The 26641-nt window shown below is 35.6% G+C and overlaps 1 protein-coding gene across 1 annotated transcript in view; it reads left to right on the top strand.

Moving 5' to 3' along the window:
* IQCM (IQ motif containing M) overlaps nt 1-25186 on the top strand; it is a 352356-nt gene extending 327170 nt beyond the window's left edge. The window contains 1 exon segment of the mRNA XM_028168309.2: nt 25071-25186. Coding sequence (XP_028024110.2) covers nt 25071-25186 — 116 coding nt within the window.
* The last annotated feature ends 1455 nt before the right edge of the window (nt 25187-26641 follow it).

The following is a 26641-nucleotide window of genomic DNA, read 5'->3' as shown; positions in this document are numbered from 1 at the left end:
GGCAAACTCAGAGTTCCCAATTATTCAATGTGGAGGTTGACATCACAGTGCAAATCCTATACAGTGGTAATAAATTACAAGTACACAGACACACATTTCTCATCTTGTTTTGTACAAGACAGAGCATTAACCAACCCCTTCATGCAGGACATTTTAAGGCTTATTAATTTTTTTTCTTTAAAGCAATGGAAAGCCAGTGTGGTTTTTAAATAGGAGAATGGTATGATGATACTAGAGAGCTGAAAAGACCATTTTTCCCCTTGGAAAATGAATTAAAGGGTAAGCAAAAGGGGTACAAGAAAACCAGTTGAGTCAATCATTTATTCATTCAAATATATTTATTGAGCATTTACTATGTACTAGGCATGCTTCTAAGTCCTTAAGTAATGCAATAGTAGAAGTGGTTGATGCTCATAGTTTGAATTACAGTAGTAATGGATAAAATTGAAAAACTTGAACTTATTTGAAAGATATTCTGTGGGTAAAATCAATAACTTGACAATGGTTTGATAATAGAAGGAGTCAAGTTTGACTCAAATTTCTCACTTGAGAAACAGATGGAATATCTACAGTGAAGAAGACCAGGTTTGTAAGGAAAGATTTTAAGTTGGGTGTTAAACATGTTGAACTTAATGGATTTGTCAAGTCAGCTGGATATTTGGGTCTGTACTTTTGGGGGAAACATCTTGGCTTCTAGGAATCTTTGAGATGAATTTGTGATTGACTCAGTGTAAAAGTGGCATATCTTACTTATCACCTTCCTCTTTGCAGACAACTTTTCATGAGCTCAAGGGCCACCTTCTCTATTCATTTTTGTCAACCCATACTGTGATACAGTTATCTACTCTCGCCTTTGTCCTTCTGTTATTCTGGCACAGGCTACTATCATGGTGTCTATAATCTCTTCATTCTACTCCTTGTTTTTTAAACTGTCTCCTCATGTTCGACTGCAAGACCTTTAAGGATAGGCATCACGACTTACTCATTTTTAGCAAGTGTCTGATATTTTGTAAGCACTTAACTGTGTTCAAGGTATTAATAAGGAGGCAGATTAAGACTATTTAAAAATTAAATCCTGCAATATAGCTAGTGCCACAACTTTAAAACAGTAGGCTCCCTCTCCCTCTCATATCATTCTAAAACAGTCTTTTAGGATGAACGGCAATAGCACCCACTCCCTGCATCTCCCCTTCTCCTGCAACACGTATAGAAAATAAGAGGGATGGAGTTCTGAAGTGGATAGTGTAGGATGTACAATTTTTTAAGTAATAAAGCTAAATCACCCACAGCTGGATTATAAACACACTGTGGAAATAGCTGTTTCTGAGTAAATTCTTAACTCAGAAATAGCTGTTTCTGAGTAAATTCTATTTAACTGAGTGGCAAATAATCGTTTGTCATGTAGGCGAGGAAAAACTTTTCCTCTACCCTCTTAGGTTTATGAATGAGACTTGCAAGTTAAGCTGACAAAAGACAGACTAACAGGAAAAAAAGCATGCATATTTTATTGACTTTAATACTTTTACATGCAGTGTATGGGGAGGGGTTCACAGAAAAGAAGTGAAAGCCCCAAAGAGTCAGTTAAACCTGCGGGCTTATATACCATTTTAACAAGTAACATTAGATTGTGGAGAAGTAACTAGACAAAGGAAAAGGGGTTTGGGCTTCTAGGTGTAGCAAATTTTGGGAAGGTAAATATATGGGGAAACTAATGGAACATATGGATTGTTTAATAAGGTTTGTTATGCAGGCTCAAGTCAGTGACTCTGCAGTGAGATTAAAAGTCATTCTCCTCTTCCTGTTACTGGAGAGGGGAGGAAAACACCTTCACAAAGGAAAATGTATGCCCTGCTTTTAGGCAGAAAGTGGAAGAGCAGAGAGTTCTTCCTGCATCTGCTGCCCTTCAGTTGCCCTCAACTCAAAATAATTCTTTTGCCAGAGTGACGTATTTTGGGACTGCATATTCTGATCCCCTTCAGTCACATAATGCAATTATAACTATTAATATGACTCCATATCATTTTCTTTACTGGAATTGAAGCTTCTTATCTGTAAAATGAAAGAAAAAAATGAGCTTAGGTGATCACCAGTGTTCTTCTCAGGTCACAAATTTCATTAGAAGACGTACTTTCCATCATCTGTCCTACATCATTTTCACATTCATAGAAACTGTAACTTCATAAGAAATTCTAATGTATAACATGCTCCAGAATGTTCTATAGAGAATGTGAGGATTAATAATGGAGGAATTTAGCCCATCCTTTCAGTAGACATTTGGCCAAAAAGATCCAGCTGTTCAAATTTAATAGTCAATTTTATAGCTGAATATTTAAAATTTTCTGAAATCAGCTACTCAGTTTGTGACATAACTTTAATTGTACACTTAAAAAACAGAATTGTGTCAACTGTGTTTTACTGAATATGCCAGAATGCTGACCATCTGATCTCAGTATCACATTCATGTGGTAAAAAATTCTAGTGTCTAATTTGGAATCTGCATTATCCTTAGAGGGCCATAGAGATATTCATTATCCACATATGATTTCAAACATAATTTAATGACTAGAGATCCTCTAAATTTCCTAGATTTATGAGCAAGTCAAAATATATGGATGATGCATTTTGTCTCCGGTTTCTATCACCTACATCATTTTTTAAAATGTCTACATATGACAATGGAAGCAATTACCAGTCTAACCAGACTTAAAAATCTTAGAGTATGAGGGCACAAGAGATTCAAGACAAGGACAATTAGTATTACTATTTTAGCCTGGGAACAGGCAGGGGTCTCAAGGTACTTTTTTTTTTTTTTAAATTTTTTATTTATATATATATATATTTTTTATTTTTGGCTGTGTTAGGTCTTCGTTTCTGTGCGAGGGCTTTCTCTAGTTGCGGCAAGCGGGGGCCACTCTTCATCGCGGTGCGCGGGCCTCTCACTGTCGCGGAGCGCAAGCTCCAGACGCGCAGGCTCAGTAGTTGTGGCTCACGGGCCTAGTTGCTCCGCGGCATGTGGGATCTTCCCAGACCAGGGCTCGAACCCGTGTCCCCTGCATTGGCAGGCAGATTCTCAACCACTGCGCCACCAGGGAAGCCCTTAAGATACTTTTAATGCTGGTGTTTTCCCATTAGGACATATGTTTGTGTGTATTTCAGGGTATTGATACCACAGTATAATTTTCCTTTTTTTTTCTGTTCAAGAATATGATCAATAATGTCCAAATAAGACTAAAAAGAAAACTCAAGTTTCCATTTTTTCATTTTGATCTAAACTAGATGCACCAGCCATTGTTAATATTGATGAGCTTAAGTATGTGTCATTGTCCTAACTGATGTATCCAAGCCTCTGGGTGATTCTGCCTTTGGCATCACTGAAACTTAATGTGAGCAATATCATTCAAAACAATAACATAATAGGGCCTTTATTGTTGGTTCATTAGCATATAGCAAGGGATTATTCCCTTCTGGTCTGCAGGAGATTTTTTTCCTTTCTTCTCACTGACTGTGTTTTTATCTGAGAAGATTGCTGTGAATGATCAGGTGCCAAATACAACATGAGCTTTTTATCTAAGTTTTGTAAAAAAACAAAAAGGACCTGGGAAAGTATCCATTCTGCCACAAGAAAAACTTTATAGTGGAAATTAGAATTATAATATGCCATGGTGTCATATTAAAACTAGGACCCACTGCCAATTTCATTGTAATCAGTTTACCAGGCATCCATGGAAACAACTATTTCCCTGACTAAATTACTATACATCCCCAAATTTTGGAAACGAACTCTACACAGATGCAGAATCAAAATAGAACAAAACAAAGAGTTGGCAATATTCCATTGAATTAGGGCAGTGGAGGCAAATAGTTTGCGTAATTCAGCCATTTTTCCAACTTCACCCCCACAAGTATTTTTATTTATAATCTGAATTCACTCATTCATTTATTCAAAGGTTTATTGAGTATCTACTGTATAGTAGGCATCATTCTAGGCACACGGGGATACAGCTCTGATCTAAATAGTCAACAATTTCTTCCAGCCAAGAATTAATATTCTAGTGGAGAGAAACAGAAAATAAACAAAATGAATAAAATACACACTATGTTATATGGTTGTAAACTGTATGGCAGAAAGGGGCTAGAAGTGGGTAGGATGTCCTGGGAGTAGGTGGTGCTTCAATTTAAATAGAATGAGCAAGGAAATCTTCATTTAGAAGGTGCCATTTGAGCAAACACCTGAAGTGGTGAGGAATTGCGCCAGGCGGATCACTGAGGAGAAATTCTAAAAAAAAGGAACAGCAAAGGCAAAGAGCCTGAGAGGAGAGTGTCTGGAGTGTTTCAAGACAGCAGGGGAGCCCGTGTATTTGGAAGGAAATAAGTGAAGAGGTGCATAGTTGGCTGGGAGGTTACAGAGCTAAAGAGGCAGGGGTCATTATCACGTTTTTGGCTTTTAGCCTGAGGGAAATGGGAAGCTTAATGGAGTGTTGATCAGAAGAGTGACAAGATTTACTCTGGCTGCTATGTAGAAAATAGACTTGGGGGTGGGAGGGTGAGGCAGAGAGAGGCAGAAGCAGGGACTAATAAGAGCTATTGCAATAATCCAGGCAGGAGAGAAAAATGGCTTGGAAGAGGGTGGTGACGATGGAGATGATGAGAAGTATTCAGATTCTGAATATATTCAGAAGATAGAGCCAGCAGGACACGCAATGGGAGTGGATATAGTTATGTGAGAGAAAAGGAGTCAAAGTCTAATTTTAGCTGAACAACTAAGAAAAGTTGGATTTACTGAGCTGAGGAAGAAGAGGAGATGTGAATGAAGAAGCTTTGGGGGAAATTCAGTTCAGTTTTAGACATGTGAATTTTGAGATGACTAATGCACATCTAAGTGGTGATTGCAAGAGGTCAATTTGGTACCATATCTTGATGTTAGTGAGACATTTTTTTCTCAACTAAATTTTTAACGGCAATTTTTAATAAGAACTTTTAAGCAAAAAGAGTGTTTATTTAAAGAACAGAATGGAGGCACATGAAACCCAATTGCAGACAGCAGAGCCATGCTACATGGGATTATGGGTTATGGAATGTCAACTTGCCTTCTCTCCCTCTCTTTCCTGAACCACAAGATCTCTTAGCACTGTTGCTCTTTGCATATTTGCTTTATTCTGCCCGTTGCTATCTCATTTCCTCTGCTCTATAACACATTACTCTTCACAGCAGCAATGTCAGACAGAATATATACCTATGACTCTCCAACTTTGATGTTACTGAACAGAGAATTGGGAAGAGATATGTAAAATCTTCTCTGGTCTGTCCAGGATGTCAAAGAGTTCATTTTTCTTACCCTTGATATGCAGTGGATTTTGGGGTCCCCTTTCACATCAAATCTGGAGCTTAGAGGGCTGTTGAAGCTGGAGATATCAATTTGATATCTATTAACAAATTTATGACATTTAAGGGCATAGTTCTGGATAAGGACAGAAGGGGGATAAAGATAGAGGAGATTTCAAGGCACAGAATTTGATACCAAGTCAGAGAGAAGGAAGAATAATCCTTAAAAGACTAAGAAACAGCAGCTCATTATGGTAAGAGAAAACTAGAGTATTGCCTTACCTAGAAATCCTGTGAACATCCTTCCAGATGAGACTGGAAAGGTAGGAAGGGGCCAGACCTTTCAGAGCCTCACAGATAATGTTAAGAAATTTTTTGTTTATCATAAGCCAACAGTTGGTTTGTATCTTGAATTGGGAATGTTACAAAAATTTCAATCTAAATAATATTTCATTTCCTTTCAGAAGGTCAAATGTTTCAATCCTATCAAATTGGCCAATGTGCCAAAATATCTTGAAAATATAATTTTTAGTTAGACGATTTAAAATAATGAATTTGTAAAATTTTAAAACTAGAAAATTTCGATGTTCTGGAGAAAAAGAACAGATTATAAAATATTATTCTAAACTTTAATTTGACCCAGTAGTTTAATGTGCTAATTCATATGTTTAAAAATTAGAGACTGACATAAGCTAGTGTGAATGGTGGCAAGATTACATTAAATCGTAGAGATATTTTTCCCCACCTATTTTCCCTTCATTTATAGCAAATACAAGCTGAAAATCTTAACTAAAGTCTTGAATAGGCACACAATATTTAAAGCCTTTTTAAAAAGCAGAAAGATTTGTGTTTATTGCTTTTTATGTACACATTAGGCTCAGTTAGATAAAAGTAAGTGAAAATAAACCCACAAACTATTTTTAGTTACTTTTTTTATTGCAGAAAAATGCATTTCTTATCTCTGTTACCACATAAATATTAATCTGGTATCTTGTTAGAGTCACTGAATGATCTTAAAGACTGAGCGGCCAGTGAGTGCCATTTGTGAATCACATCAACAATTTCGGATGGTCCCGATCATCTGTCACTGCACATTGTCATCTCAGCTGGGCAACCCTGGCAATATTGCAGCAGGCTATTGTTTATTGAGAAAGCTAATATTAGGAGGAGATGTGATAAGAATGCCTTTAAAAAACTAATTGAATGCTATCTGTTTTTGGCAATAGCATCTTGTATCTCTCTGTAGTTTATCGCTTTAGAGTCCTCTATTCAGTCTTTTTATAAAATCCCATTATTTAAAAATCGAGGGCAGAGTCGTGACATGTAAGGAGCTTTATATATTACTCTGATACTCAAAGATAACCCTTTTTCCTCTACTGCTCAACAAAACCTGCTTTATTGAAAAACATGGGAAAACCTGCTGAAAACGTTGAGATATGAGTCATAATCCCAGTGTTCATTTCAAACATCCTCCAAATGTTTATAGAAATGTTTAGATAGGAAAAAGCAAAGTCAAAATGTTGAAAATATTAAGAGTGAGGAGATTTCTACGCAGTCATGCCCATGTTTTTCAGCTGATTCTTCCTATTATTTGATTACAAAATCCTTAAACAGGGCGGATAGATGGAGAGATACATGATAAAGAAAGTCCAGTAAAATATTAATTGTAGAATCTAACTGGTTTTCATTGTATAATTCATTCACAGTTTTAGTATGTTTGAAAATATTCATAATAAATTGTTGGAAACAAAATACTCAAATATTACCCTCTGGCCCTGTCAATGAAAATGGAATAGACGTTTGCTTATTTCATTAAATGATTATTTATAGTAAATTTAAATAAAATAATCTTGCAGCATCTAATACTATTTGCTAAGGAAATTCCATACTTCCAATCTGAATTTAAAGAGACATAAACTGGGAGGAAGAATCAATGAATTATAATATTTAGGAAAAACACAATGGAGTAGCAAGAAGATAGAAATGGGAATTGTATTTATGTTTTTGTAAAAGATCTGGAAAGAAAGCAGAGTGCAAAAAGTCCCAGTTCTTTCTGCAGAAGTGTATTAACCCGATTAACTTTCAAACTAATGTTTGAAATAATCTGAGAGTGAAAATTGTATTTTACTTAATATTTTTTTTCTTTTTTTCTACAAAATCCTTGCCATCCATAAACCAAAAAGTAGGAGCTAACTTAGCTCCTGTTGACAAGGACTTTCTCCATTGTTAGGATACTCCTCTGGTTTTGCCATGGCATTTTGGGACTTGGGCATAGTTTTTGGTCTCTCTGTCTCTTCCTTCCCTTCTTCAGAGAAAGAGGATGAAAGCAGAAGTATCAGATGGGCTGTAGGCGCCCATCTATATAGTAGCACAAATACCAGCTGAACATATTTTTAATCAGGTACAAAGAAACAAATGGCTGTTGGTTTCCCCAAATGTTGTTTACTCTTCTGATAGTCTTCCCAACAACCATCACATATAAATATGTATGATATTTATTTTAGTGTTTAGCTGAGAAAAAATTCAGCAAGGTGCTCTGGTACCAATAATTATTGTTTGATATGAACTTGCTGAGCTTTTTGACTGAATGGATTTGGGACTTCCTTTTTTTTTTTTATACAGCAGGTTCTTATTAGTCATCCATTTTATACATATCAGTATGTATACATCAATCCCAATCTCCCGGATTTGGGACTTCCTTAATGGCTATTCCTAGGCTAAATTTTGCTCATAAAGAATATCCTAAAAAAAAATAAAATAAAATAAAAGATGGGATTCTCAGCACAAAGGGTTTTGTGCAAAACTGTGGCAGAGGCAAGGGACTTGGCATGATCTTGACCACTAATTTTTATACACACGTATCTTGAAAACATTTCTATTTTTTGACAAATGCAAAATATCAAGTACAGTACCTACACTACTTTTTGAAACAGAATTTTCAGGGCAAGGGTGAAGCAGCAATATTAGCAGCAGCAAAGGATGTAGCAGCAGTGGTGAAAAGTGGCAGGAGCTGGGGATCAGGACGTATTTCCTTGTTTAAATATACCAGAGAAGAGACAAAGAAACAAACAAAACTTCCCTTCATTCAGAACATTGTCATTTTAAATGCCTTAAAACAAACATTCTATTTCCTGAATTTTCTTTTTCTTTCAAAATGATCTTAACATTCCTAAACTGGAACCAAAGGATAAATTAAGCTTGATTGACAAAATAGTTTTCATAAATGGTTCTGAAGTAGTGAATGGACAGGATTACTAAGGAAAGGAGGACTGGGTGAGGAAGATGGATGAGAATGCATGAAGAGAAAAAACTGCAAGATGCAGCAGCTCCACAGTCTCTAAAAGACATCAGCTTCAAGAACTTTCACCAGACAGCAGTAATACAATTCAGACAATGCATACTTTATCAGTCAAGGCTCAGCACAGGAAATGAAAAGCACACTAGAAATGTTAAGAAGAAACTGATTTGATGCAAAAAATTAATACTTTAAAAAATGCTGAATGAAATAATGCCATTTGCAGCAACATGGATGGACCTAGATTATCATACTAAGCGCAGTAAGTCAGAAAGAGAAAGACAAATACCATATGATTATTATATGTAGAATCTAAAATATGACACAAATGAACCTATCTACAAAACAGGAATAGACTCACAGACATAGAGAACAGACTTGTGGTTGCCAAGAGGGGTGGGTGGGGAAAGGATGGGTTGGGAGTTTGGAATTAGCAGATGCAAACTATTATATATAGAATGGATAAACAACAAGGTCCTACTTTACAGCATGGGGAACTAGATTCAATATCCTGTGTTAAACCATAATGGAAAAGAATATGAAAATAATATATACATGTATAACTGAGTCACTTTGCTGTACAGCCGAAATTAAATACAACATTGTAAATCAACTATACTTCAATAACATTTTTTAAATAAGACCTGTAAAAAAAATGTTGAATGGTGAAGGGATGGTTTCTAGTTTGGATTTCTAGGAATGACTCTCAGAGCAATGAAGGCCTGACCCACCAGGGAAGCTACCATCTTGGTGGCTGCCACTGGAGCTATGCATATAAGAACACATCCCAATAGCTGTTCCGGAAATCAGGATGTGAAGTCACGAAGATGTTTTTGTTGCTGCTGCTGCAAATACTTCTAGTCACCCAGGAGTTTAGGTAAGAGTCTTTGGAACACTTGAGCAGAACAAACTTGCCTTTTTTTGACCTTATCTGCTAGCAGAAAGAAAAAAAAAGGGTAGAAAGATGATCTCCACATCACTTCTGCCTTCCAAATCTTATGAAAGTGTAGCTAGTTGGTAGAAGGTAATTAACATCCAGAGTCAGTTTTAAGGCCATCTCAGAAATACCGTTTTTGTATCTCCAGTTGCTCTAGATCTAGGTGGAAGGTTGAAGGGAGGAATCAATCCACAGTATCCACTGCAGAATCGAGATCCGAGAATAGAAGGTGTTTATAAATGCTTGTATAATTATTTTAAATTTAAATTCCTAAAGTGAAGATCATAATGTGCATAAAATATTTGTGTAACATATAAATATATATCTCAGTTAAATATGTATGCAAGTAATTAACATTCAGACAAAAAACAAAAGTACAAAGTCTGTTGACCGGCTAGATTCAAATCCTGGTCCTACCATTCATTAAGTACATGATATTATACAAGTTATTTAACTTCTGTGAACCATGGTTTTCTCATCTATAAAATGAGAATTACAATGGTAGCATCTCATAGGGTTGGTATCAACAGTAAATGAGAAAATATATGTAAAGTGCTTGTGTAGTGTCTGAGTCACTGCTGCTACTGCTGCTGTTTTTCTTGTATCCTGGAGTCGGGCATCTCACCTGCTTGGCTTGGGCTTGAAGTCCAGTTATGGGATTCATAATGTTGTGACTGTGGGAAATTTACTTAGAGTGTCTGTGCCTCAGTTTCCTCATGTATAAAATTGAGATTATAGCGGTCTATACACCTGCCACATAGGGCTGTGATAAGAAATAAATGAAATAGTACATGTAAAGTGCTTAAAAGAGTGTCTGACACAAAATGAGATCCAGGTTATTTTTAAAAACATCTTACATTTAGTTATTGAATTTGCAATAACAACATCAGTCTAGTGAACATTTTCTTTCTGAAGATTTAACATGAGGTGTTTGCTTTTCCAGTCCTTCTGAAAAGAAACAGAATAAACCTCTTCTGTTTATTATACCTTATAGACACAGATTGCATTACGAATTGTCTCAGGCATGAAACTGTCTAGGCTGGTACACAATATGCATGTGCTATCTAGATATGATATCATGAATGTTATATGTAAAATCTTTACTACTAATATAGTAGATGCCAAATGATACAAATTCTAGGATGTAACACTGCTAATTTTGTCTCTCAAAACCAGTGACAGTAGAATTTTTAAAAAGATGTGTTTGCGAGTATGATTATAGATTGATTTTATTAAAGTTAGGTTTGTTTACAAGAAAAAAAATTTAAAGTCATAACTGGCAAATTTAAGAAATAATACTCACTTTTGATCAGTTTAGTGGAAATTACTTTGAGATCAGGAAAACTAACCTGCTACAAACCCCCATTCTGCCACTTACTGTCTGTGTGAATTTAGACTTGCTCCTAACCTTTCTGGACTATCGCCTTCTCCATTTCAATATGGGGCTACCTTACAGGGTTCTTGGGAAAATTACATTTAAGTTTATTTATCTTCATGCCCATAGGTTTAACAGGCACAGCTTCTGCAGTTCTTTTTATTCTAAGATTCAGTGATCATTTTATATTAAATAATTTTTTTTGTACCTAAAACTTACTATAACTAACAGATTCTGTGAGTCCATGACGAGAGTGTAACTTTACATTACACAATCAAATGTAAATGCAATGAAAAGATAAGCTGAAGAAATACAACCAGACTTACAAATACTTGAAACATATTTATCTGAAGATACATTCAATTGTGTCTTGATTGTCAGCTGTAGGTTCTGTAGACTCGGCAGTCACCCCAGTGGGTTGAAGCCCAATCTTTGGCATTTAGTGCCTTCTTGATCTTGAGCAAATTATTTAACCTGTTAGCTTCAGTTTCTTCATTTGTAAATAGAGATAATTGAAATACTTGTCATACCATCAAATAAGCATCTAGTGCACCGTCTCAATAAATGTTAGCATTTATTGTTATCATCATCATTTAATACCTGCTACATATTTCAAACTCTGATTGAGGGTTCGGCTAATAAAGTATCTGACATGGATAGTCAGGTTAGTGAATTATTCCATTGTTAAATAAGCCAAGTTATCTCCATATTTACAACTTGAGTTGGAAACTAGTCATCTATATTATTTTGACTAATAAATTTGAACTTAATTTTTTAAATATCTTTTAATTTGAAAGGCAATACAGTGTAACGATTAATGATAAATCATTAAACAGTTTTACCATGTGTATTTTGATGACATATTAACTCATTTAATCATCAAAACAACTATAGGTAGCAATACAGTCATTATCCGCATTTTACAAATGTAGAAACTGAAGCCCAGAGAGATTGTTTCAAGGTCACACAGATGGTAAGCAGCAGAATGATGATTCAGATCTAGGCTCTATGGCCCAGAATTGGTCTTCATAACCACCATGTAATGCTACCTAACTAACTCAAACTCTGGAGTAATGCTGACTTGGGTTTTCATTCACAGTCCACTGCTTAATTGGAGAAGTTACTTAACTCCTCCAATCCTGAGTTTCCTTATCTATACAACAATTACAACATTAGTAGTTAGAACATTAGAGAATTTTATTCTCCAGAATTCAAGGGGATATGAACAGACTGATTCTCACTTAAAAATCAATCATAGTAGAAGAAAATTGTCTTTCCAGAGAGACAGACAGAGGTAGAGGTAGAGATGTAGGGTGAGGGCAGCATTTCTGGAGCATATGCATATTACTATCACAGGAATGGAAGGAGAGAATATGGAAGGATGGGAACACTTCTTGGTGGTTGGATGAAAGAGAGAAAAAAGTTTTTTTTTTTTTAGCAGCTGCCATGAGTGGTTAAATTTTGAGGATAGTGACCAAAATGATTCATAGGATTGATGTTGAAGAGCACTGATGAGTAGAGAAACAGAGTTAATATTTTTAAAGGGATCTTCAGATGGGTATGTAAAAATACTGACTGTTGAAAAGATGTCTAAAGATTAAAAGAATTTCTAAGAAGCTACATTTTCTTTTTTTTAATTTATTTTATTTTATTTATTTTTAAAATTTTTATTTTATATTGGAGTATAGTTGATTTACAATGTTGTGTTAGTTTCAGGTGTACAGCAAAGTGATTCAGTTATACATATATGTATATCTATTCTTTTCCAAATTCTTTTCCCATTTAGGTTATTACAGAGTATTAAGCAGAGTTCACTGTGCTATACAGTAGGTCCTTAGTAAGTTGGTTATCTATTTTAAATATAGTAGTGTGTATATGGGCATTTTCTTATGATGAGTAAAAATTAGAATTCTTTATGATTACCTTAGATTATGTCAGAAATGAGATCACATGAACCCCTGAATTATATTGGGGTAACATTGTGGGATCTATAATCTAGAATTTTAAACCCAACTTGCTGTACTCAGCATTAAAATTACTCTGTAATTGAGCCAAGATTACATTTCACCATTTTTTTTTTTTTTTCTGGTCAAAGGATGCTGCAAAGGAGAGAGACATCAACAAAACTGAACTTACGCTAATTACAATTGTGTTTAGGATGACCTACTTAAGGCAAGAAATGCCAGAAAGGGAAGAAAACCTATTCAGCACCATATAAATTTGCTAGATTAAGGAAGCCTAAAGAAGTACTTTTTAAAATTTTCATTTGGACATGAGTTTTAACCAAGTCTCAATGGAGACCTAATTTTTGAAGGGTTTAAAATTCTTCTGTTGAGAGAATGTTCATGTCAGATAAACTTGGGCCTCTGAGAATGTGCCCACTGCTGTGGAACTTGCAATTAAGTTTTTTTCTTGGTTCAGAATAATTACAATAATTTTTTAAAAACTTGAGAAATTCATAAGAAACATCAAATGGAGAAAAAGGACTTGGTCATGATTCGAACATGCCACTAAATCTCTAGGGATGGGCTTCTTTGTAAGTATAAAATGCTAAGTGTGATGTAGAATGCTTAGAACTGGGGTCTTTTCATGAACTCAGCTCCACAAAAAAGTTTCTGGGGTGGACTTACTGAAAAACGGTTGCGGGAATTTATCTGTTCAGCTCTTGTGCATCTTTGAGAAAGAAAAATGCTGATTTTCAGCCTGAAAATTAACTTCCATGACCTGTCAGCAGTAGTAGAATGAATCTTGGAGAATCAGGAACAATTGAATCATGTTTACATAGGAGTTTTACATGGTAAAGATGTATTGACTAACCTTGGTTTTCATCACAAAATTGGAAGCCCATCTGAGTTCTTGCTAGTGACACCACAGTCTGACACCATAGTGACAGCACAATCCGTGGGGGTAAAAGGTGATTCCATAAGCCTCTGGAATGATGGAGCTTGGAAAGCTGGATACTCGTGGAGACAGAAACACTGCAGGTAGCCTTCAGCCCACTGGAGGTGGGAACCTATTAAATGAGGTTCTTGTTGGTGGAGATAATTGGATTTTTCTATCCTCATCAAGGCCAGACTTGGTCTTACATTGGAAATTATTATTTGCTTCCAGTGTGACAAAGTCATTGTTACTGTTAGATGTTTCTCAGGTGCAGGCCAAGTGCATACTGCAGAGCATTTTGGTAGTAGGTGGTGTCCCCACATTTGCTTCGCTATGACAAAGAGTGCCATCTAGCGGTAAAATATAACTGTGAGCGAATTTACCCTTTGAACACACCCTGTTCTCAGCCTTTCCACAGATGTGGATCCAGTATGGAAAGGGATTAAATACCTTAATAAATATGCTTGCTCAGAAGTTGTCATTGCCTAGATTCAAGGTCTGGGAAAAGGACACTGGTGGAACTCTACCAGCCTGAGTCTTTCAGTATTTCCAAGTTTTGCTCATAAAAGAAGGGAGAGGTGGGAGGGCAGGAAGGTTGGGTTGTGCGTTGGTAGATCTCTTATATACACCAGATAGATTTATCTATCCGATCAATCGAAGAAGATTGAACAAAATGAAATTTATATTCCTCAGAGTTTAACTTGGGGAATGTGTGTGGGCAGGGGAGCTAGTGTTGTGTATTGAAACCCAATCAGAATGGAGACAGAATTATACATTTCAGTGGTCTTCACATCAGAATGTAGGCACAGCAGTGGTAAATAGAGAATATATAGGAAAAGGTTAGAGGAAACAAATTGACAGTCCATTGGAAGAGGTTGTTTACCTGTCTGGAAGTTGCATTCACATAGCAAACACACTTTTTTTCTTTAACCTCAACATACCCAATAAATAAATAAATATATACTAGGGCAGATGCTGATAAACTAATCTCCATCTCAGTAGAGGATGACCAAAAAAAAAAAAAAAAAATGAGAAGGACGACAACAACAACAGCTAAAATTTATTGAGAAATTATGATGAATTCAAATCTAAATCAAGTGCTTTGTGTGTATTTTCTCATTAAATTCCTATACTAATCCTTTTAGGTAAGTACTCTTATTATCTTCATTGTACAGTTGAAGAAAGGCAAGCTCATCTTTCCTGAGAACACAGAGGTGCTAAGTTAGTAGTGCCAGTATTTGAATTCTGGTCTTGCTGATCCCAAAATTTGCTTTGTGCTAAAAATGTCACAAGAATTTTTATCACTTCCTGGTGAGATATTGACCATCCTGCTTTGTTTGTCCTTATCTAAATCCCATTAAGATCAATTGGATTTCAGTTAGAGCTCAGTAGATTATAACACAGATAGTTTGAACCTCCTTTGCTCTTTTCCAGTGTGCACATATATTGGAACACTTTAATTTTCTTGTGATTGTTTCTTCTCAGAGGCAATTCAGCAGTTTGAATCTTCACTATGCTATTGTCCTAATATAGACTAAAATAAATAATGAAGCACTTGTTTGAGTATTTCCTAGTGGATTTTTGTAATAATACCATACCACTTTCATTTTATGACAAGGAGATGGAAAACCAAGGAAGGTCAAGAGATATACTAAGTTATGGAGAACATCTGGGGTAAAATGCATATGTACACATTTTTACCTAGGATTTAAAAATGTGTTTTCTAGATGGGCCTCCTCCTCAAGTTAATCTCATGTATTTGTTTGGAATATTAGGATCTACATCAACTCAGAGAAATTTCTTATTTGTGTGTTTTACATATATTCTAAAGTCTTCTGCTTGTGTTACTTCGTCTTTTTCTATCACCCCCTTAAAGAAATATGATGAATTTCCATTTGAAAACTCTAGAATTGCTCTTGTATTTTCATCTCTAACGTCTTTGCTTCAAAGCCTCATTGCTTAGCCACTGGTCAGAGAATGAGAACCAGCTCATGGAAGATGCCCGGGTCACTTTTATGTAAACCTGGCTGAAGGGCTCTTACTAAGAGTTGATTTCTTGTAATTGGGCCTGAAAGATCCAAAAAAGTTTCTGACAGGGTGGAAGAAGTTGGCATTCTTTGCCTTAGTAGTCATGAGTACAGAGTACTTGGAGACAAGTAAGTTGTCCCAGCCATCGATTAAACATTCTGTTCCAAACAGAAGGATGATACCATATTAAGAATTAAGAATTCTATTCCCATAGTTTTTTACATCAACACTTTTAGGGAGAAAAAAATCATATGATAATATCAATAGATACTAAAAGAGGCAGTTGAGAAAGCTGAACAACCATCTAAATAAATAAATAGGTATATAAGTAAGTAAGTAAGTAAGTAACTAACTAACTAAATAAATCTGAGAGGAAATCTAGAGAACTACATATTTAAAGTAGGAGCAGGAAAGATAGTAATCAAAAAGAATACAAAAGAAAAGAAAAATGACCTTGCTTATATATAAAACTTTCAAAACTTTTCTATGAAAAAATATCATAAGCAAATTTATTTAAAAAATTGATTTGGATTCAAAAAGACACATGCACCCCAATGTTCATTGCAGCACTATTTACAATAGCCAGGTCATGGAAGCAACCTAAATGCCCATCGACAGACGAATGGATAAAGAAGATGTGGTACATATATACAATGGAGTATTACTCAGCCATAAAAAGGGATGAAATTGGGTCATTTGTAGAGACATGGATGGATCTAGAGACTGTCATACAGAGTGAAGTAAGTCAGAAAGAGAAAAACAAATATCATATATTAATGCATATATGTGGAACCCAGAAAAATGGTACAGATGAACCAGTTTGCAAGGCATAAATAGAGACACAGATGCAGAGAACAAACGTATGGACACCAAGGGGGGGAAGAGTGGTGGAGGGGTGGTGGTGGTGGGATGAATTGGGAGATTGGGATTGACATGTATACACTGATGTGTATAAAATAGATAACTAATAACAACTTGCTGTATAAAAAATAAATAAAATAAAATTCAAAAATTCAAAAATAAATTAAAAATAGATTTGATTTGGAGTGGAATTGCGTTTTTGAAGACAGAGGTTTAACACAGTGAGCTATTTAAAATCGGAACAAGGGAACAATCATAGCAAAATAGACAAAAAATGTAGAGAAACCATTCACAAAACAAGAATCCAACAGCTATTGGATATATGCAATGATGCTCAAAGTCACTAGTGGATGAGGAAACTCAGTAGATTAGCAGCTTTTAGATTGGCCAAAATTAAAACAAAACCAAATAATTGCTATTGTTGGCTGGGATAGGAGCAAAGAAGTACCGTCACACATTGCTGGTAGAAATATGAATTTTACAGTGTTTTAGAAAGCACCTTGACAATATCAATTAAAATTTAAAATGTGTATACTTGTGTTTCTGCACTCCATCTTGAGAATCTATCACAAGGAAATAAAACTACTACCTAATAAACAAACATGCTTATTTTAGCATTATTTTTCTTTGGAAAAACTGAGAAACAAAGTAAACATTAATCAGTAGAGGAATATTATGGTCTATTCATATCACAAAATACTATGTACCACTTAAAATAATGAATTAGAGCTATACTAGTTAGCTTGAAGGAATTTCCATGAATTAATCCTTCTTGAGTGAAGAAAGCAAAATATGCATGGTATGATGTCATTTTTATAAAACAAAAATAAGCATTATCAAAATTATTTATTGAACACTCATCTATCTGCAAGACACACTCATAGAGATTAGTGCACTGAGACAAAGAAGTGAATTATTGATATTTTGAAGATACAGGGCAAATGTATAAAAAAAAGAAGCAATAATATAATGTAACTTAGACCTGCTTTAAAAATAAGTGATATATATAGAGTGCTATGGTTTCCAATGAGTTGTTATAAAAGGTTCTGCAGTCCATATGTAGATCGAGAATTACTTATAGCCCAATGAAACATGTCACTGATATGAGTCTTAGTTTCCTATAATAATAATAATGATAGCATCAGGTATTGGTGGAAAGAGAAAGTAAGGTAAGTAAAGTGCTCAGCACAGTGCCTGGCACAGAATGAATGTACATTAAATGACAGCTGTTATTCTCATTGTTATTGTTTTTTTTAATGTTGAGATTATACATTTTTTGAAAGAATATTAGAGGTGAAGTGCCCTCCTCACCACATCATATCAGCAGGAACATGCTATCAATATGACTTATCCCCAGTGATATTAACCTTAATCACCTGGCCAAGGTAGTATTTGTCAGGTTTCTCCACTCACTATAGAGTAACTTTCCTCCCACCCACCTTCTGCAACCTATTTTTTGAAAGCATATATCTAAGTCCAGCTCACACTGGGGGAGGGAATGGGGAGGAGTGGAGGAATTAAACTTTTTTTCCTGAAGGTGGGAGTATCGACATAAATTATTAAGAATTATTAGACATTTTCTCCCCTTTTGTTTATTCAATCATTTATTTACATCAATATGTACTTATATATATTTCTTTCCTACTATGAGTTATAATCTAAAACTACATTATTCTGTTGTTGTTCCTCAAATTGTTCCAGCATTAGACATTGGGAGCTTTTTCAGGTTGGTTCCTGAGTCTCTTTAACGTTCCTTTACCCTTTCGGTTTTTGAATGCTTCCTTTGGCACTGCAAGATTCTGCAGACTCATCTTGTATTATCTGCCCTAGTCCTAGAGAACCAACCATTTCTGCAAGGAGTCTTGGTTCCTTTTATTGGAGAATAGTCTTCAGAATGCAAAATCTGAGCACTAGATGTGCTCATTGCTACTGAGGTATCACTATTCCCAGGCTCTCTCAGCGGACAGCTCTAGGAAATATATATATATGAATACAAACCCCTGTTTGTACACATAGTTATAATTATTTCAGTATCTATCCTTCTGTGTCTGTCCATCTGCATTTTGTCTTTAGCCTACAGTTTCCAGTCAAAACACTGTTTTGCATAGTTACTTAGGTAAGCTTCTTTTCCCCCCACCCCATTCAGTGAGTTATCACTTTCGATGAAATTTGTATTTCCTGGTTGCACAGTATGTAGAGTCAAGTCTTTCACATGGAAAACATTTCCCTATTAGTAACCAGACTGATTTCTTTCATCTCTATATTCTATAAGCTCCTTTCCTATCTTTTGTGTTTCTATGCTACTCTTAACTGTTTATGTGTACCCTCTAACTTTGTCCTATATTCCTACTTACTTTGTGTCAGGAGCCCATTTATAACAGGCCTGCTCTCTCATTTCCTTCATCTTGTGAGAGACATTCTCAATGTAATTTCTTCTCTTTGCTGGCCACCTGTGGTGTGAATCATGCCATCTGGACCCTGGGAGCCATTCACTGGCCTGCAGTTTTAATATCTGCCACAGCCCCAGTAGTGAAGTTCATATACTCAGTTTGCTCCCTATCCTGACCTTGGGCATCCTTCAGTCAGACAGCCTTCTCAGAATTCCCACATCCCCTTGGGATGCTCTGAATCTCAGTAGCTCTCTTCACATCGCATCGGGCTGTGATTTGTTCTGTAAGGCTGCAGAGCCATCACCTAGACACTGCCCATAGCTATTGCTGCAGCGCCATATGGGCCACATGGCATTTTCTAAGGGGTTTGCAGCCCCCTTCAACAAAACCCCTTTACTCCCAGATTTTTCCACAACCTATATGTGCTTTCTATCATTGAGGTTTCCCATTCTCTGGTCCCCCAGGGCAAGATACAAGGGCATAGGGTGCCTGGCCCTTTCTCAAGAGTTCATCAATATTTCCTCTTTCATTCCTCCAGCAGTCTGTTAGTCCAATTCTGCAAGTTGGAGAGGGTTCTCATTGTCATCACACAGTCTTCCTTACCACATGGCTCCATGTGCTAAGTTCTTCAGATTCCAGTTTCTTGAATCCCCAAAATGTTGTACATTCTGAGCAAAGCCATACTCTTCCAAGTAGAAGTCTTCCTTTAGAAAATATTGCTATTGCTTTATGTTTGAAAACCTCCTTCTTGAAATGCCGTTGTATTCTATGTTCTAGGATTTTTCTGCTTGAGGGTAATGTATATATGGAATGACACAAAATTATTCATCTCATTTTAAATAGCTATGGTTATGAAATAACTATATGTTTTCCATTTTTTTACAGATTACAAAAGAGAGAGCTGATTATTTAAAAACTCAAGGATAGAATATTTATTAGCTTTTGTAATTTTTTCCTTATTTCAAAATTGATATGCATCAGAAATGAGGTGATTATTTTCAGTCAGCCTCAAGGAATCCATTACTATTGCTTGAATGGCAGAGTTAGGAGCGAGGAATAGTGAGGAGTGGGAAGCAAACCTTTAATATTTCAAAACAATATCCAACTACATACATAGTCACAAAAATAGTGGCACATAGAATTTTCTACCTACTCTTATGCAACTTCTGGTCTCTTTGAAAGCAATCCCTGTAGCTGCAGTTATTTCTAGAAATTCTGCTAGGATATCTCACTTGTGCTCATAAATACACCATTCTAAGCTGCAACATGGAAATTCCGCCCCCCTCCCACCCACCCCCTTGCAGTGCTGTCTGCTGCTGTCACTCCAAAGCTCAGGAAGCCTGATGGAGGTGTCTTGCTGCTGCTATTGCCACTAGCACCTGTCCAGGCCATGGTGTGTGGATTCCACATGGGTCTAAGCCAACCTGCTGAAGGGAAAAGCCCATCGCTCTCCTGGTCTTTGTAACCCAGTTCCCTTAATCTCAGAGCACTGATACCCTGTTCTCTCAGTATCCCGAGAACATGGTATAGGAAAATAGCTTTTTTCAGCCATCATTTTCTCATTTGAGTCTTCCTTTCACAAAGCTATAGGCCAGAATCTCTTTGCGGGGGTGAGAGGGTAGAGAAGAAGGGAGTGCAGAGTCAAGGCAAAATCATCTTAGCAAGAGGCAGCTCAGAGCACATGAAACCACTCATCCCTGCCAACAGCCACCATCTTATTGGACCAAGATGAAAATATTCAGCTCACTTTTCTCATATTAAGAATTTTTTTCCTCAAGAAGATTTCTTGGTCTTTCTTTGCAGAGAGATCCCTAGACGATTTATTCTGCCAGTCTTCGTGGACATACCTCTGTTTGAAATACTCAGATGCACAAAACTTGGGTTCAAATTTGGACCCCTGCAACATATGAGCATCAAATGTAACTACTTAAATATGTCCTTAATTGTTTGTCATCTAGGACTATATTTTTGCTTTGTATTGACTATGATAATCTTCTGGTGGGCAGGGCCATTGTATCGCGTTAGGTAGATACTTTCATTTTTTAAACTAAATGTCTATGAGTAGCATAATAATGACAATTGTTGTTTTTTTTTTATTGTTTCTGGATTAGGAAATGAAGACCCAGAAAGGTCTCAGCTAATGCCTTTTATATCACCTCATAGCCCTTAGCAAGAACCTGAACAAGTAGGACTCAATAGATACTCAACGACCTAAATGTGTATTTTATGTTCTAACACTATTCAACGACCTAAATGTGTAGTTTATGTTCTAACACAGTCTGCGTTTGTTTTCTTTCCAAGTTGCTCTACAAAGATTCATTGTGAAGCACTGACAGGAAGTAGCCAATAGTGTAGAATAATACAGTATATAACCTTGAGTGTGTCATGGAAATGGCATGAAAAATCATAAAATAGACTTGTGAACATAAAAACATAGAGATGGTTTAAAAGAAAACAGAGGACAAAAGCTTACTTTGAGCCTTTGAGGAAAATTTAGTACCCCTTTCCTGAAAGTACAGCCTATTAAATGAATATTAACCATATTATCTATTTTTATTTGATTATTTTCCCAAGTTGAAATCATTTATTCAAATTATTGAATATCAACAAGATCTAACTTTTGATTATTCATTATCTACAATAAAAATGACTTTCTACCATATATTCCAACCTAGAAACTTGAACATCTCTAATATTGTTATTTTATATAAATAATATCTTCTGTCAAAAATATGGATAAGCGAAAAGAACTAAAGCTAAATTATAATTCCAACCACTGAATATTTTGGTATTTAATACTGTACATGGTTTCCTATGCATATAACTTTTTTAAAAACTGGGATCACACTGTAGATACTGCTTTGTAACCTGCTTTTCTATTTAAACCTGATTGTAACATATAAGGGTTTAATAAAATATGTTTCTATGACATATTTTAAAGACCTTGGTTGAAGTTGTTTTCCTCTAGAGAGGTTTTTTCATTTGTTCTTGGGGCCCAACAAACTCTAAGTTTATTTAAGGTATTTTGGACCACACAGGTGACATGAACCAGGCCATCAAATGATGGGAGCTTTGAGGCTTTGCTCCATCTACCCAGCCTCATGGAAAAGGGAAAGGTTCCTTGCTGTCCCCTTCTTTGAAGTTTTCTCTTCTCTTCCCTTGCCTTCATTTCCCTGCCCTTCTCTCTCTCTCTCTTTATTTTGTGATATTATCCCACCTACTCTGATGTGTAGCCCTCTGGGGCCCCGCACTCCATTGTGGTCTCATGCCGGGCTTCCCATTTTGAGTGAACCTTATGTTTTACCTCCTGACCCCACTCCCCTCACAAGGCTGAAGCTCAGATATCCAGGACTCAGCAGAAAACCTCAGAAAAAAAAAAAAAAAAAAAACTGGCTTTAGCACTCAAATATTCACTAAGGTTACTGATTTTACTTTTTTTTTTTTTTTTGCCTTTGCATTTTCTTCCTTCTCTGCCAGTTTAGCAATGCAGTTAAAATACACTTAATATTTTATTCAGGATTTGAGTTGTTTTAATCAAAAAGATTGTTCTCTGAATCTGTTCTGCCATATGACAAAAATGAAGGTCGAGAATATTTACTTTGAAGGATTAAAAATATATCATGTATACTTACATTTTTATCCTTCCTAAAATTAATGATCCTTTATTTAATTGAAATATTTATGAAATTATATATTATACAATTTAGGATTCTGCTCCCAGGCCCACTTCTGGTCACCAAGTGAGATTCTGGTCACCAATTCCAATGTGTGAGTTTTGTTTTTTCCCACGTCAACAAGCAAGCAATTCTCTGACACTAGCTGAGTGTCCTACAATTTTACTCAATTCTGACACAATCCACCTGGAGAGAGCATCAGATCCCAATCAGATCTCTCAGGTTAAGTGCTCCATCCCAGGAGACTGTCCCCCACTTCAGATGCCAATTAAAAGTAGTAGGTTATCAAGTTACCCGCAACTTGTGTCCAACTTGGCTACAAATCAGAGGTTCCTATAACCCCCTCCTCAGGTTTTATCAATTTGCTAGAGAAGCTCACAGAACTCAGGGAAACACTTACTTATATTTATCAGTTTATTAAAGGATAAGATAAAGGATACCAACGAATAGCCAGTTGAAGAGATAAGTAGGGTGAGATCTGGGCGAGTCCTGTACTTCTGTTTTCTGTCCCTGTGGCATCACCCTTCCAGTCCAAGGATGTTTTCATCCGCCTGGAAGCTTTCTAAACCCCGTACCGCTGGGATTTTTATGGAGGCTTTATCACATAGGCATGGTGGACCATTAACTCCATTTCCAGCCCCTGTCCCTCCCTGGAGAAGTGTTGGGGGGAGGGGGCTAAAAGTTCCAAGCTTTTAATCATGGCTTGGTCTTTCTGGTGACCAGCCCCCATCCAGGAGCCCACCCAGAGTCACCTCATTAGAACAAAAGATGCTCCCAGTGCTGTTATCACTTAGGAAATTGTAAGCGTTTTAAGAGTTCTGTGCCAGGAACTGGGGACAGAGACCAATATATATACATTTGCTATTATCTCACACAATTATTAGTGTAATTTCTTTATAAAGTCTACATATATTATAACGTCATAGTGTAAATAATAATAATACAGCAACTATATTTTGAATACTTAATGAATTGTCAGACACATATCTTTATTTTTAACTAATAGACTTTATGTTTTTGAGGAATTTTAGGTTTACAGAAATGCTAGTGGAAAGTATAGGGTGTTCCCATATACCCTCTCACCTGTGACCCCCTTCCTCCTGTTCCCTATTATTAACACCTTGCATTAGTGTGGTATATTTTATAATTGATGGGTCAATATTAATACATTATTCTTACACATATATCTCTTGACATATGTTTTTGGATCCTTTTAACAACCAGACAGGATAGATATTGTCCCTGTTTCAAAAATAAGGAAACTAAGATTGAGTATTAAATTTGGATTCACTCACAAATGTATAAGAACAAGAGCTTGGACCATTATATTCACTTTTTCTTCTATTTTACCTACTTTGAGTATTTCACCTGTATTTCAGCTATTCTCTGCCTGATGAAATACATGGTTGGTATTTCATATTATCAAAAAAATTGCAGTAGTAAATCATTTAGTCCTAAGATCTCACCTTTAGAACTAACACACTTATCTTGTATAACTACTATATTGGGACACCAATTGGTGATTGCCTTTCCCTGTGATTACACCTGCAATGATAATTACTAATACTAATTATTTCATAAATACTCTGAATGCAGTCTAATTTAGTTTTGTTATTATAAGCCTTGCTCTTTATCTAATGGCAATATAGATACACATGAAAACAACAATGCCCGGCTTCTCCTTTTACAACACATCAAGTCATTCATTTTCTATTAGTAATGAGGATTGTTCTTCTCACAACTTTAACTGTTTTTTGGTAGTTGGTTATGTTTTTGTTTAATAACAACAATAGGTTTTAAACGGCAAAATATATGACCATATCTGTAAATTAGTACTGTCTAAAATGGTGTCTGCAGTAAATCTATGGCTTTTATTTATTTGAAGTCATTTTATACATAAAGATGAATCAAGTACAAGCCATCTATAAAAATAGTGCTTTGTATTGATTTGAATATCAGTATCAGAACTGATTCCATTGTAATGTAAAATTTTTCAATGCTGTTGTTCTTATGGTCAAACATATGTTGCATCTAATTTATTTATTTCAAGTATGCTGTATTTTGGTGGAATCCAGATTCTGCCATCCTTCCTCTCAACTCTTTGGTCCAACAGTAATTCTTGCTGAATCTCATGGTATGATATATAATGTATCACAATACACCTGAAGGAAATGTGCCCAAGTCAAATCTTTGCTTTAGAACAACCATAACTGATTTCCTATAATATTTTAAAATTATTTCAAAAGCATGATACATTCTGTCATATAATTTAAAATTTATTAATGTAATTATATATATTGTCTTACAGTCAGTGGACATCCAATACTCAAAAGAGCTAACATCCGGATTGTTGGGAAGCTGGTGGCCAGATCTATGAGAGAAAGGAAAATGAGACAACAGTATTCATCATGAGAAGTAAAATAGTATTTTCAATACAATGTTGTTACCTTAAGAGTTGAACCTATCTACCCAAAGACATAGATTAACGTAGGCCATGGATTAATTGTGTATCAACAGGAAAAAAGGACAAGCATCTTTGCACATCCAAAGAACTTCAACAAGTCAGTCTATAATTACTAAATATCTTTGGATGAACCATTCATTGGACCTTTTTTATAAATGACATCTGTTTTATCGTAATGAAGTTGAAATCACATAGTATCAAGAATTCCTTTCATTGGACTTAAATTTGGTTTGTTCCAGTACCAATAAATGCCATAAAGAAACGTTAAGATTCTTATTTTTAGAACTTCACATTTTTTTGGAAATGGTTTCTCAAAATGTGTTTTAAAGTATTTTATTAGTGTAGTCATCGTATTATGTTTTCCCTAATCTTATTGCTCACTTTAAAGTGAAAAACTGAAAGTTAATATATAGTATTCCTGAGTTACCTACCTTAGTTCAGAAAAGATTTGAAGCACAGTGGCTAACACCAGTCTCTAAAGAATCTTGAATTTAACTTTATCTATCCGTCATTCATCCATCCATCCATCCAACCATCTATCCAGCATTCATCCCTCTCTCCCTCCCTTCCTCCCTCCATCTATGAATGAGATTGTAGAAATAATAGTAGAGGGAATAGAATCCATGCACAGCACAGTGACTTGATATGAATAAAGAGGCAGGAACTACATGACAGGTGTTCCATTTTCTCAATTCTTGCCCTGATCTAGTACCTCTGTAATAGACACTTTGGTTTAAAAAAAAATCGGACTACTTCATGCACTGTAAATATGGAAGGTACTAGAATGAAATCTTTAGAAAGCTAATTACAAGAATCATGTTAAGTCAGGGCCTCACCAAAACCAGAACCAAGATGGACTAAAAAACATGCTGATACCCCATTCAGAAAATGCTAGCAGTAAAACATTTGATAGGGGGAAAAGGTGATTACTAGCTAAAATATAGAGGTTAGCTTATCTGTGAAATTAAATGATCTGTATTATCCCAGTTGATAATTGAGAGAGCTTGATTTTAAAGAGAAACATTTTATTTCAGTACTGAAAAAAAGCTGGAAAATGCACAGTTAAATAAAGGGGAAAAAAATCACACATGAGTTGAGTCCCAGCATGGTAACAGATCAGAAGCCTGCTCCTTTTTATAGCATTATTAGGATAAAAATTTGGCTAGATTTCTTCCCTCACTATTCCAAAGAATTGGGAGCAAAAGCATAGAATATAATGAAATGCATTTATAAACTAAAACACAAGATTTCCTAATGAGTGTTGTGTAATGAGTGCCACTATTTCAAATGGCAAATGTATTTATAAGAGAAAACAATTAATATAAAAACAATATCAAAATTACCTTATAACAATAAAATATAAAAATTAAGTTATGATTATGACAATTGGGGGCAGGACACAGAAGAAATTTATT

This window comes from Balaenoptera acutorostrata, chromosome 5, assembly GCF_949987535.1.
Source record: "Balaenoptera acutorostrata chromosome 5, mBalAcu1.1, whole genome shotgun sequence".
Taxonomy (NCBI): domain Eukaryota; kingdom Metazoa; phylum Chordata; class Mammalia; order Artiodactyla; family Balaenopteridae; genus Balaenoptera; species Balaenoptera acutorostrata.
The sequence above is the reverse complement of the archived record's forward strand: the minus strand, read 5'-3'. Positions and strand labels throughout refer to the sequence as shown.